The sequence below is a fragment of the Danio rerio genome, chromosome 13 (assembly GCF_052040795.2).
Source record: "Danio rerio strain M-AB ecotype USA chromosome 13, GRCz13ab, whole genome shotgun sequence".
NCBI lineage: Eukaryota > Metazoa > Chordata > Actinopteri > Cypriniformes > Danionidae > Danio > Danio rerio.
In genome coordinates this window covers 1,666,908-1,681,466 of record NC_141033.1, presented here as the reverse complement: position 1 = coordinate 1,681,466, position 14,559 = coordinate 1,666,908, and the positions used below count along the sequence as shown (strand labels likewise).

At 38.5% G+C, this 14,559-nt stretch overlaps 2 protein-coding genes across 3 annotated transcripts in view; one reads left to right on the top strand and one right to left on the bottom strand.

The window, feature by feature from the left end:
• lrrc1 (leucine rich repeat containing 1) overlaps positions 1-14,559 on the top strand; it is a 593,918-nt gene that overhangs the window by 554,804 nt on the left and 24,555 nt on the right. The gene's annotated exons all lie outside the window — the stretch shown is intronic.
• zmp:0000000760 overlaps positions 1-14,559 on the bottom strand; it is a 52,075-nt gene that overhangs the window by 23,494 nt on the left and 14,022 nt on the right. For both annotated transcript variants that reach the window (XM_087278852.1, XM_087278851.1), the window contains 13 exons: positions 7,728-7,781; positions 7,597-7,650; positions 7,464-7,517; positions 5,694-5,747; positions 5,505-5,558; positions 5,342-5,395; positions 2,799-2,852; positions 2,639-2,683; positions 2,510-2,563; positions 2,360-2,413; positions 875-928; positions 684-755; positions 567-602 (listed from right to left, as the gene is read on the bottom strand). In XM_087278852.1, coding sequence (XP_087134978.1) covers positions 567-602; positions 684-755; positions 875-928; positions 2,360-2,413; positions 2,510-2,563; positions 2,639-2,683; positions 2,799-2,852; positions 5,342-5,395; positions 5,505-5,558; positions 5,694-5,747; positions 7,464-7,517; positions 7,597-7,650; positions 7,728-7,781 — 693 coding nt within the window. The remainder of the gene's footprint in view (positions 1-566; positions 603-683; positions 756-874; positions 929-2,359; positions 2,414-2,509; positions 2,564-2,638; positions 2,684-2,798; positions 2,853-5,341; positions 5,396-5,504; positions 5,559-5,693; positions 5,748-7,463; positions 7,518-7,596; positions 7,651-7,727; positions 7,782-14,559) is intronic.

Here is a 14,559-nt window from a genome sequence, read left to right as displayed (position 1 = left end):
AATAATCATTTACTAACTCATTCTGAATGATCCTGAAAACCCTCAACTACTCTTATAAATAATGTAAATAATGCAATACTGAATTTAGTAATGAAAAATTAATCATTAACTAAGTATGAAAATACAATTATTAAGCACATTTTAAATGTGCTAATAGGTCAAGAATAGAGCATTTGTAGCTGCAGTTATAAACTGCTTACTAACGCTTATTAATGTAGAGTTAATGCTTAACAAACAATGAATTCACTAGATGCTAATGCTTAATAAATGATTCATAGTGTGTAGTTATTATAAAGTGTTACCGAAATACTTTGTAGGCCTCAGTCTTTTTTGCATGATTATTATTAGCATTATCCAGGGATGTCTGGCTGTAGTAAGTCTACAATGATTGTACTACAGTGACCTCTCTACAGCTTTCTGCATGATGGAACTTTATTAAGTGATATATGTTAGATTTACAAGACAAGGAGATGATTTGCATCGCACCCTGTCCCCAGCACAGTTGACTCATTTGCAAAATACCATTTGACCGAGACAGATTTGGATTTTATAAGGGAGATCTTTACCTTGGGGCCTGGTTTGCCAGGTATTCCAATGTGGCCCTGTGAAGACATGACATATTTAAGCATTTTGGAGGGTTTTAGTTTCAAAAGCTTTCTGATTTTTTGTTGTGTGCAGCTCACCGTTCTTCCAGGGGGCCCGATAAATCCTGGTCTTCCTGGCTTTCCAGCAGAGCCCTTGTAACCTTGCGAACCCTGGAGATCACAGCACTTCATAAATCTACCGAAAGCCACAATCTATTTCTACGTCGTAAACGTCCAAGGTGAAAATATTTAGGTAAGTCTTGTATAGCAGTCATCAAAAAAGCACTTACCGTGAGTCCAGGAGGGCCCATGTTTCCTGGAGGACCTTGTTCACCTTTTTCACCCTAAGTCAAATGTCCAAACACATTACTGTATATACAGTAAGCAAACATATCAGATGCAATCAGCCATAAAGCAATGTTAAAATGGGGATTATTTTCGAATCTGGTGGAGTCTGATATTGTGTAAACCAGGAGTGTTCAAGCTCGGTCCTGGAGGGCCGGTGTCCTGAAGAGTTTAGCTGCGTCCCAAATCGCATACTTATGCACTATTCTACGCCATTTTGTAGTATAAATAGTGCAAGTAGTGTGTTCACACTGAAAACTCTAAAAATAATAAGTGCACTTTAATTACCCGGATGATGCCCTCATTCAGCCGCTAAAATGAAGTGTGGAATGATGGACACTTCACGCACTCAACGACTGCAGGTTTGCTTACGTAGCGGAAGGGGCAGAGCTATAGGACACACATGTTGAATAACTTCATTTATTTTGGATGGTGAAAGCAAAATTCTCCTATGAGAGTGATTATAGCGCCTCTCGATGGTGAATGCGGTTATACTCACGGCAGGTATTATTTGATAATTCGGTCGTTTATTTCACTGATCTGGCGACTGTCAAACGTCATCAGGGATGAATTTCCGCTCAGTAAAAAAACATTAGTGTGCCATTTGAGACGACACAACATACATATACTAATCTGTTGAGTGTGTAAGTGCATAAGTACATAGTGCATGAGTGCATAGTGTATAGTGTGCCATGTGGGACGCAGCTTTTATCTCTAACTTGCTTCCACACACCTGCCAGGAAGTTTGTAGTATATCTAGTACGGGCTTGATTAGCATTATGAATGGGTTGTTAGAATTGGCTAATAATAGTTGGGCGAGATGCATCTGTTAGAAAATCTGGAATCTGGGTTAAAAAAAAAATCTAAATTGCCCATCACTAGGGCCAGATGGAATCTGCAGACGTTTTTTGCTATTTCTTCAGAGAATTTTGGTAAAAATCTGCGGATTTCTGCGGAATTATTTTGGGAGTATCCAGCGGAGTATCATAACTAAAACATTAATATATTAAATAAAAAGTAATAAGTTACTGAATAAAAACTCAATAAATTCAGATTTACACATTTACTCAAGTAAATAAACAGAAATAATAATGGCTAAAAACCTGCAGAATTCTGCGGAAAATCTGCGGAATTCTGCGCGCGCAGATTCCGTGTGGGATCTATCACTAATCAAAATTTTGGGATTTTTTTGGTAGGAAATTTACAAAATGTGGAAGGCCATCTTTATTTATTATTCTAGTAATTTTTTGGCTTAAAATAAAAGTCAGTAAATGGCTATACCCACTAATATACCCATGCAGTTTAGGACTGGTTTTGTGCTCCAGGGCCACATGTATAAAAATAAATGTTAATAAGGATTATTCATCAAATGATTTTCTTAACAAAAGCTTTTAATTTTGAGATTTGTCATAAAATAGTTGATCAGTTACCCTGTCGCCAATTTGTCCTCGCTTCCCTTCAGGTCCCTGTGGTCCTTGATAAGCCTGTATGTGAGAACAGCACAGAATTATAAGCAAGCTAGTTTGCATGAAAGTATGGCGGGAAAATATTCCTGAATTTGCTGAAACTGCAATCTGTACCTCAACTCCAGGATCTCCATCTCGCCCTGGCAAACCTGGATCACCAACTATACCCTGTAATGTTCATCTCAATCAGATATTCCAGTTATGAGTCAACAAATCATTTGTTGTTATGAACAAGCAACCAACCTTTCCCCCTACTCCACCAACTCTTCCTTTTAGGCCTTGATTACCCTGTGGAAAGTACGGAGAGAAGTTAAATACATACGTTTCCATCATTCAGCTGATTGATTAAGCTAAGCGGAGGACAGAAAAAAGCACCCTGATATGAGGAAATGTGATTACATACAGGCTTTCCCTTTTCTCCAGGTGTTCCTCGCTCACCGGGATCTCCCACAATCCCCTGTCATAGAGCAGAGATGGATTATAAGCTTTAGGTCAGATTCCCACGACGAACACAAGAACAAATGTCTAGCCTTACTACTTGTGGTGTCAATGGATTTTACATGGCAGGATATCCTCACAAGTTGGGTCAGAATCTGTATGCAGTCTCAGAAATACTAATTGAGCTTTAATTTTCTCCAAACCACCATTTTTTTCAAAGCTGGCATTTGTAAACAATTTTGTTGACATGCAAATTTGTGTCTCTGCAGACAATTTATTTGCTATTTGAACCCCAAAACTTGTCGTTGTAGTTTTGCATTCTTTTTTTTTGCCAGCCCTGTTAATGTGTTACAAAACAGCCAGAATGTCAAGCATGATAACAGGCCTAATAATAGACTTTATTGTATTTGTTAACAAGAACTTATTTTGGTTTAATTTAGAGCTTAAACAAATAAGCAATAGAATATCTTTTGATGAAATTCACTCTCTCACTAATAAAATTTTTCCACATTAAAAACTAGTTAATAGTTTATTAAAGTTATTTGTAACTAATAAAGCTATCCGCTTGTTAAGTGTGACGTCATGCGAAGCGGCTTCCGTGTCCAAACGCTCTATTCAACTGAATGGGGAGACTCATGAAATGGTAATAATAAATGTGTACAAAGCGATTTAATACTTTCGAAAATCACGATCGCAGTATAATTGTCCATGCCTAATATCCGATGGCCAGAAAGTGATTAATTATTGATAAATTGTTAAAATTTTGGTATTTGTTATGCAGCAAGCCCAGAGATTGTTGTGTACACTATGATTTTATATGAAATTAACTTTAATGTGTGATAGGAATAAAACGTGATCATAAACGAAAGATTTAAACGAGGCAGTGGCGCAGTAGGTAGTGCTGTCACCCCACAGCAAGAAGGTCGCTGGGTCGCTGGTTCGAATCTCGGCTCAGTTGGTGTTTCTGTGTGGAGTTTGCATGTTCTCCCTGCGTTCGCGTGGGTTTCCTCCGGGTGCTCCGGTTTCCCCCACAGTCCAAAGACATGCGGTACAGGTGAATTGGTAAGGCTAAATTGTGAATATTGCACTCACTGCACTCCAGCACAATGGTAAGGTTTATAATCAAAATAATGCATATTAAACCTCTTTAATATTATTAAATGTAGATGCGGAATCACTGATATGTGTTGGTTTGCACTGAGTCTCAGTTCTAAAGTTCTATTTCAGATGGTTTATTTTATTTTCAGGATCTGAGCTGAACTATCAGATGCTGCTGTCAGTAGTATGGCAATACATTTGATGTAAAATGGCGTTCAAACTCACATTATTAGCATTTAACACTGAATACAGGACATGAGGTGATTATTGTCAGTTTATCCCTACAATAATTCCTTCTTAAATGTATTTTAGGTGTTGGTTCGGACAAAAACTCATTTTAAAATGGAAAATATTCCTTCATATGACATTGCTTTTTTATAGAACATGCTTTAAATAAGCCTTTACGCTCCATAGTCAGGCACACTACACTGTAAAAAATAAATCCGTAAAATTTACGGTAAAAAAACGGCAGCTGTGGTTGCCAGTACTTTACCGTTAAAAACACGGTACAAACCGTAAAACTAATTTCTCAATTTTACGCTAAACTACCGTATTTAATTAATTTATAGAGGTAATTTGTCTGTATTTTGAATTACTAACATGTACACTTCTTTTGATACACAATTAGACATGTTAGCACACCCTCATGCAGGTGGTGATGAGAAAGTTACATAATGAGCCGATGCTCATCACAATCAACTTCTCCCACAAGCAGAAAAGAGTATCTGCATATAGAAGGTGCTCAGAGTCATTCACACAGCTACTAAACAGCAGTATGGTAACACGAATAAAATGAAAGTCATGAAATAAACATTGTTTATCAACATTAGATGTAACATAAATCTCTAATGTACATAATTAATGGGGAAACAACTAAAAAGATCCATAGTAATGTCAAAAAAAAGGCATAAAAAGTGATGTGCCATGCAGGGAATTCTGGGAAAGTCAGTTTACGGTTATTCGCCATATATATTAAGGAAACATACCGTTATGTAACAGTACGGATTTGTACTGCATGTAGGATTTTTACAGTTTTTTACAGTCGAAATCACGGCCATTTTTTTACAGTGTACTGTTGGTGTCGTCAATCTGGCAACCTGCACTTGCATGTGTTTCAAACCAGGAGTGCAATACCAAGTTCAACCACTGGGTGTCAAACTTACATACAGCGCCTTTAACTTTTCCAAATGTGATTGTAATGTTATATGTACACCTTTGTGAAGCTGCTTTAAAACAAGAATTATTGTGAAAAGCACCAAACAAATAAACTTGAAGTGAGTTGAACATACATTTCTCACAGATATGAACATACGGTGATGACCACAAGTGTCACATCTTAAATTTAGGATATTTCTATGGTTATTAAATGTCATGCAGCCGAATGCAGAAGGCTCCCAGTCTGTTTTATACCTGGTGGCCTCGTGGTCCTCGAGATCCTTCAGCTCCGTGTAAGCCTTCGCTTCCCTGTTCCAAGAAGAAATGGGAACTGTGAGAATTCCAACCAAACACAGCAACAAATGTTCAAGAGACAAAAAACAATCCAGAGCGAGGAGAAGAAGAAGAAAAAACATACCTTCACTCCCTGATATCCCGCAATCCCCTCATATCCCCGTTCTCCTGCTGCACCCTGGGAGATGTGGTGGGGAACGAGTGAGTCATTCACATCCCCAATAACTCAATCCATCTCACATATATTTTATCGAAGCAATAACAGCAAAAAAAAAAAAAAAAAAGAAGAAGAGTGTTTTAAACCAGAACTTACAACTTCCCCCAGCTGTCCGGTTTCACCCCTCTCTCCAGGTGACCCTCGCACTCCCTTAGATCAGATGCATAGCATGATAATAATGTCAGTGCTTAATACGTGTGATGATCAATGCATTGCTGTTTTTGTTATACAGTATCTTCAAGCTGTGATGCACATTAGGGCTGCACAATATATAAAAAAATTATCGCGATAATATGCAATATTCAACAGGTGCAATGAATTACTTTTTGTTTTTGAATTCAAGAATACACCTGAAAAGAAAATCAGGGCTGAAGCTGAAATTCTTCATCTTCATACATGGTAACACTTTATAATAAGTTTCATAAATTAATGCATTTACTAACATGAACTAATCATAAACAACACATGTACAGCATTTATTAATCATAATTGAACATTTACTAATGTATTATTAACATCCAAGTCCATGCTTGTTAACATTAGTTAATGCACCATGAGTTAACATGGACTAACAATGAACTACTGTATTTTCATTAACTGACGTTAACTAACATGAACAAATGCAGTGGTAAATGTATTGTTCATTGTTTGTTCCCGTTAGTAAATGCATTAATTAACATTAACTAATGAACCTTATTGTAAAGTGTGACTGTATACATTTTCTATTAGCTAGAAATTAATCCTAGAGCTAAAAATTACGGGAGTCAAGACTCGAGGAAAATAACAACAGCCAATAAGAAATACCTGCCGAGGTTTTCGTTCATCCATATTCATAAGTTGTATTATTTCATAAGTGTCTAAATGTTTGCACCTTGACAGTTTTTTTTAGATCAGAAATATTTATTAGATCAGAAGAATATCCATTATTACCTGTTTATTTTAGTATGATCATTTCATCAACATAGGAAGAGTTCAGATGCAAAACCCTCTAAATCCATCAGACCTCTTGTTTTGTAAATGAGCATTTTCTGTCAGGCTCCTCTGATTAGGTTCAGGAGTTTCATTTGATATGTAATGATAAGGTTATTAGCTGGTAAATAAAATAGCTTTTTCATAAATGTCACTTTAGACAATTTGGTTTTTAACTAGACACATTTTCTTTAGGGTTGAAAGCAGCTAAATCCACGTCTGCTTTTTTTTTTGGCAAAAACCTCTAAATCCACCTATTAGGACAAGACAGCGTAATCAGTTGAAAATCACTAATGCTGCTATTAGAAATGATTTTACCAAGCATAAAACACATACACAGACCACCTAAAATACATAAATCTGTCAATTAGGTGGCGGTTCATTCCACTGTGATAAACCAGGGAAAAAGCAGAAGGAAAATGAATGAATGAAATCTATTAATGTCATTAAAACTGACAGTTAAATCTGAACCATCTGTTGTCATTTCTGATATTTACGATTTTAGATTTGATGTTAGTAGAGCACTGTAAACATTGTAAACTAAGCTTGGTAGATTAAAATAATGTAATGTTTCCTAAATTTAAATGTGTCTTGAGCTTCTTAAGAGTGTTTCACGCTTTGTAATGTTGTCTTGCACTTCCCGGCCACTGCATTTCTCGAAAGGTAAGTGAAAGTTCGCAAAAAGTCTTTATTAACATGAAAATATGTTTAAATGTTAATAAAGGTTTGAATTTCATTTACTTTTCAAGACATTTTGTCATTTGTTTATGTTTCTTCATAAATTTAGCACAAAAATCAGCATATATTATATTATATACGAAATATCAAAAACAGTGGTTGTTTTTTTTGCAACATCTCCAAAGGTAATCTAGTAGATTACAATAATACTGACATTACCTTGTGACCTGAAGCTCCTTTTAGGCCTTTCAGGCCTTTGGGTCCCCTATCCCCCTACAATAGAGGAGACAATGTCATTACAATGCTATAATGCCATCAATGCAGGCTTTTGTGCAGGTGTATAATGCATTACCTCCCGGCCTCGAAGTCCTCTCATGCCCTTTTCACCTTTGATGCCTTGCTCGCCCTGTGGAATGCAAGCTGACTAGTGAGTGTGCTTGTGCAACAGTAAGGACCAGTAGAACGCATAAAGGAGACACTCACTTTAGGCCCAGTTTCTCCTATGTGCCCATAATCTCCAGTGTTCCCACGTCGGCCCTGCAATAACACACAGTCTGAGCTGAAGATTTGCTTGTAATAGTAAATAGCACATAGCAACAGCAACAGATGCAGGGTTTAATTGTCCAATAAGGTTGGCTGAAGACGTAAAGATCTTGGTTTACGGTGTTGGAAAATGGCAGCATGTATTCCACTATATGACAGCCCGGAGCTACACGAAGCTGGAAACGTTTCCCCCCATGTTGGTATAAAAATGCACTTGACCAAATAGGATCCTTGCTCGACTGAACGTCTGCCAATACCTTCCAGGGATATAATAAGAAAAACCTATATAAAAGGCAAGTAGAACTTCGTAAGCTCCATGCACAGTGTTGTTTTTGTGCCAGTGTACTACTTGCGTCAATGCCACATTTTTAAGAAATGCAACCATGCATTAGCAAATGTCAAATGTGTAGACCACATGTCGCCTCACAGCTAGAAGGTCGCTGGTTCGAACCTCGGCTCAGTTGGCGTTTCTGTGTGGAGTTTGCATGTTCTCCCTGCCTTCGCGTGGGTTTCCTCCGGATGCTCCGGTTTCCCCCACATTCCAAACACATGCAGTACAGGTGAATTGGGTAGGCTAAATTGTCCGTAGTGTGTGTGTGTGGATGTTTCCTAGAGATGGGTTGCGGCTGGAAGGGCATCCGCTGCGTGAAAACTTGCTGGATAAGTTGGCAGTTCATTCCGCTGTGGCGACCCCGGATTAATAAAGGGACTAAGCCGACAAGAAAATGAATGAATGAATTAAAGTCTAAAATGTCATTCATAATGTGTCTCCTATCATCCCACAAAGGTATTTTCCTGTATTTCTCCCGTATTTTCAATCTTACTATGCAAAAGACATTAAATAGCCGGTCCTTCCTATACGCAAACCATACCACCAAACCACCAGGGTGCGCCACTTGCTCTTAAATGTAAATCTGTTCTGTAATACAATTTTATTTATGCATGAAGACACTGAAATTAATATTAAAATGGCAGGATTCCTTTCCTTTACATTACAGGCGCTGTTGCCACTCCATTGGAATCAGTTGTAGCGGTGCGTGACTATCAGACGCTTCACTGTGATAAATAGACACTGCTTCCCACATGGCTACTGTACACGCAATTTAAGCAGAGCGAAAGTGGACACTCTGGGTTTTGAAAGCGTGTTTGAACAGACATATGTATACACATAATAATAATAATAATAATAATAATAATTATAGCAACAAATAAACATGTCAATCTTGGTGGGTTTTCTTGCACTAGGTTGAACTTAAGGTTGAACTCAATTCATTAATTAATTTTCTTTTGACTTATTCCCTTATTTATCAGGGGTTGCACAGCAGAATGAACTGTCAACTTTTCCAGCATATGTTTTACGCAGCGGATGCCCTTCCAGCTGCAACCCAGAACTGGAAAACATCCATACACGCTCCTTCACACACTTATACACTACGGCCAATTTAGTTGATCAATTCCCCTATAGCGCATGTGTTTGGACTGTGGGGGAAACCGGAGCACCTAGAGGAAGCCAATGCCAACATGGGGAAAACATGCAAACTCCACACAGTAATGCCGACTGGCCTATCTGGGACTCAAACCAGCGACCTTCTTGTGGTGGTGCCTTAAATTCTTTGCTACAGCCACACCGAGCCGTTAATGGAGTAATCCCTGGGAATAGTCGTTCACAAAACACTGTTAAGACTTTTACAAACTCTTCCCGTTGCAAAACGGACCACACACGGCAGCAGATGTACAGTGTGTTTGCGGGGGAAATGCACTCGGTAGCCCCCAGCAGGAAGGCAGTAAACAGATTATTGCCCCCTTCTGCTGCACAGTACATCAGACGGCTCTGTTGCACCGCAGCACTGGACTGTCAAAGGAATGCTCATTTATCTTTCTATGTGGGAATGAAGAAAGGAATAAACAAAAACAATTCTCAGACTGATAAGCTAGAGCATCGACAATGGTGATATTAGTAAAAGAGCACGTTGACTAGTGAAGCTGCTGACTTTTAAAGATATTATTCCAGCTTGCCACAGAGAACTGGATGCGGATCAAAGAGGTAAATTAGTCATAACTCTGGGGTGGAAAGAATCAAGTCTACCGCCCAGGGTCACACACACACACACACACACACAGGAACGTCAACTGTGTCTGCATAACACAAATGTATACAAGTAATTGGATCCCGATGCGCTTGCCCTTTAATTAAGCTGATCGGCAGACATTGTCCTGTGTATTTGCAGGGCCTGTTTAGACTCTAATGGCTTCGCTCCCTTTGAGACTGACGCCACAGCTGATTTTTCGATTTATTTATTTATACCACTGTAGCTTAAAAAGCAAGCGTGTGTACCGTCAATATAAAGATTCTGGAAGCATTTTGAAATGATTTCTTCCCATTATGCGTGGCATTTAGGGACGTTTCTGACAGGGTGAAATGGTCGAGCACTGGAAGTACAAAGTTTACTATATTTAATTGTGTAAACCTTTCCAAACCTGCCATGAACTCTGAAGTTGTGAAGTGAGGATATCTTTTTTAGAAGCCATTATTATAAATTCTTAGGATACAGGGTTCAACGCTAAGGTTTTTTTCTACTGGCCCAACCGGACGGTTCAGATTTTTACTTGCCCTGCCAATATTTTCACCGGCCCCACCAAAAAAACGTTAACTTCTTAGCCACAAATAAAAAAAAAACATGTCAAAATGACGGCAAACTGTATAAAAGATCACTTAATTTTTTTTTTGTCATGGTGTACCCTCTTATATGTCTGCTTCCAAGACGTTAGAAACAAATGTTTTCCTTTAGCATCATCATTTGATGTTACCGCCATGTTGCTGTCTCTTCGCTGTACTAATAACGTGCTCACAACATCCAATCAGATAAGAAGAACCGAGAAGGTAATAATAATAATAATAATATATACAGTATATATATATATATATATATATATATATATATATATATATATATATATATATATATACACAAGGAATGCGTCAAAAAGATAAACAAACATACATGAAGTGCGGTTTATTTATAAACTAATTTCGAGAGGATCACGTGCTTAATCAACACGGCTGGCTCCTTATTAGCTTCGTAATCAGCCTTATTAGATGATTACGGAAGCACTTTAAATAACCCGAGTTTCTTACTCCAGTTATCTTCGTCTTGAAGCTCCCCCCTTTCCACCCCTTCTTGACCAGCTAAATCCGGATAAAACCAGCTTAAACAGCCTGGTTTAAGCTGGTTTTGGCTGGGTTCCCAGCCTGGCTAAGCTGGTCAAGCTGGTTTTAGCTGAACATCTCCCAGCCTGACCAGCTAAGATGGCCAAAACCCCTCTAAAACCAGCCTGGTCGACCAGCTAAAACCAGCCAACCAGCCTGGGCTGGTTTAAGCTGTTTTTTTCAGTAGGGAAGTGTTGTAGTGTTGACACTTTTATTTAGCGTTGGCCACGTTTGTGTTGGTACAAGTAGGAAACTGGCTCATATTGTGCTTTGCAGTACAATAAAACCATAGACTGTAAAATATATGGACGTAGTATCCATGACGTCACCCATAAGTTTCTGAAGAGCACAAATGAAGCGACAAATGGGCGTGGCCAACTCGGGCCATTTTGTGCATGCATTATCGCACTGACCGGGATAACTAAGGAGGGCGGAGAGTTATGCCGAGTTCAGAATGCATGATTTCAGCCCCGATTTTTTGGTTTTGATAAATCGACAAATGCCTTAAATCACAGGCAAACTGGTGCTCATTTCCGCAAGTAACAATCACACAGTGTGAACTATCTATCCCGCTATCATCCCGTAAAGGTCTTTTCCCGTATTTTTAGTGATTCTCTGAAGGGTGGCAAATAAACAGTGATGAGTCGAGCCTCCCATACGCAACCCAAACGCTAGACCAGTCATGCAGAGTGAAAACATCTGTGACACGACTACTTTTAAAATCAGGCAGATGCTTCGGGGAGTGAAATCTGAGAGAGAAAATAAGATTGTGGGTAAAAATAAGAGTTCTACAATCTTCCTTTGGATTAGTCCCTACCGTTATTGGTTATGTCTCGACAAGAGACTAAAGTAAACAAGCTTTATTTTTATGATGTGTGTCATTGTGTCAGATTGCACACCTAACATAGCAGGCTAGCTAATATGGTAAATATATATAATAATTCACATAAATATTTATGTTATTGTCTGCAAATTTCCGGGAATTACCACCACAAAATCCGTCATTTCTATTGCAAAAAAATTAAAAATCACAAAAGAATAGTGTGTTTCTCAAGAAATAGACTATAGATATAGATATAGAAATAGAAATAGATATAATCTCATAATATTTGAGATATTTGAGAATTGTGTTTATCATTCACTCATTTTATTGTGTGCAAACACGCATCTTAAAGTGTAAATCAGTCCTTTGGGACTTCATATTGACATGCTAGACGCTGTAGTCAGCATCTGTTAGTATAGAAATCTATATCTACAGCTGTCATTGTGAAAAGGGATGAAAAGTAACTGGAAATTATTCCTAAGCTTATGTCCATCACGTTGTTCTAGTCGTTCCACATCCCAAGTGACCAAAAACCTCATGAAATCTCATCTGGCTTAAAAAGCGTAGCCATTTTCCAAAAGCCTGATTTTAATCAGATTTCAAACCTCATATGGATGTGGTGTGGATGGGGTTTGTAAAATTGGGATTTCATGTGGGTATTTGCTGTTCAGACTTCGAACAGCTGATGGGATTTGAGTTGTGCTCAATATGCCAACAAAAAAAAATGCTGTTTGTTGCCTGTATGAACAAAACCAAGCGCTTAGAAAACCTTCCCAGAACTCTAGAGATGTTGCACCTTGCCAATCTATACAAGAGTTTTCTCAGATAAGTTACAGGAAATCTTTTGTGTTTAGTGTTTGTCCCAAAGTCAAGCTTTGGCAAATCAGCATGCACCCGATAATCTGGGGCCTCATGTACGAAGACTTGCGTGAAAATCATACTAAAACATTGCGTACGCACAAAGCTGTAAATGTGCGTACGCAGGAAAAAAATTCAGATGTATGAAACACTGCGTACGCCGAGTCTCACGCATATTCTTTTGTACATCTGAATGAACGTGAAACTGAGCGCAACATGCACGAGCACAAAATCCCTGCCTGGCTCCTCCCCTGTATGAATATGCTAATGACTCTACTTTGGCAAAACCCAACAAAAAAGCAACGGCAAAAGCAAGCAAAAGGAGAAACTTTGAACAGAATGTGAATTGGAGGTGCTGCTTTCAGAGGTAGGCCGGAGGAAAACGGTGTTATTTGCAAGTTTGTCCTCCGGAATTAACAACAAAAGAAAAAGATAGAGTGGGAGAGTTTAGCTGATACGGTTAACACAGTTGGGTCTGAACGTCGCACTGTGGAGTTTAAAGAGAAATAGTGTGGTTTATATGTGTAAAATGTTGCAATACCCTTAACAGACTCAGTGGCGCAGCTCGTAATACGCATGTCAGCATGGTTTGACACGTTCGAGCATGAACTCGGTTAAATCCAGCGTCTGATGAATTCTTTCTTCTTTTTTCCCCGCTACATATGAGATTTTGCCAACTATTTATCACGAGAAAGACAAGTAGGAACCATCAATAAGTCTGTGCATCATATTTTATTTGCACATCTATTGAATGGAAATGTTTCTGATTCACGCATGCAAATTCATCTTCAGATAGTGTCTTTATAGCAATGTGTGTGCAGTAGATCACTCAGATTACATTGGGAAAACAGGCGACCGCTGCAAATTGCGCTTTAATGTTTGGCTGGTCAACTGTATGGTATGGAAACCTTATATACCTGCTAGATGAACCCGTCTCATACAGCTGCCATTGCAAGGCTCAGACACTTTGTAGAGAGGAATTTAACACAACTGCCTCTAGGAGTCGCCAATGGAAATAAAACACATACGCACAAAAAATGTGCGTACGCCAACCAGAAAGCTGCCGTGAAGCTGCGCACATTCCCACGTTCAGTTCATTGTTATTAAATCCAAACGTGAGCGATTCTGAGCGTGAAACCTGGCGTACGCAAAGTTTTTGTGCGTACGCAGCGTTGATACATGAGGCCCCTGGTCTCTTATTTATAAAGTTTGAATGCACTAAAAATGCTGGGTTCCACAATTCATTCATGTTGTCCCAACGCAAATTAAATTAACTTAATAATAGTTTTTACAAATGTTGGTGAATTGAACATTAAACAATGCAGTTGTGCTCAAAAAACTAAATAAGTAATTTGGACAAGCAGCAAAGGTCAAAGTCTTTGAGTGCGTACAATAGATTTCTTCTTGTGCCAATCAGAGTTATGCCATATTTTTGCGACTAATCACATAGCATTTACAGCTCCGATTATTGCCTGAATATCTTCATGATTTCATGATTGCAGGTTTCACATCTCGTACTTTCAAGAGCCATTATGCAAGCCAAGAATCACACACATCACACCCCCCTTCTGACCTTACCAAATGTCTAAATGAGATTAATACATGGATGACTAATAATTTCTTAAAGTTAAATGCCAGTAAAACCGAAGCCCTCTTGGTTGGCTCAAAATCTGTTTTATCCAAAGCTCAATCTTTTACCCTGTTTGTTGATAACTCCCCAGTCAATTTCTCAACCCAAGTGAAAAGTCTTGGGGTTATACTGGATGGCATGCTCTCATTTAGTTCTCAAATTAGTAATATCTCACGTTCTGCCTTTTTTCATTTGCGTAACATTGCAAGACTTCGCCCTTCACTATCTCAACAAAGTACTGAAGTGCTTGTTC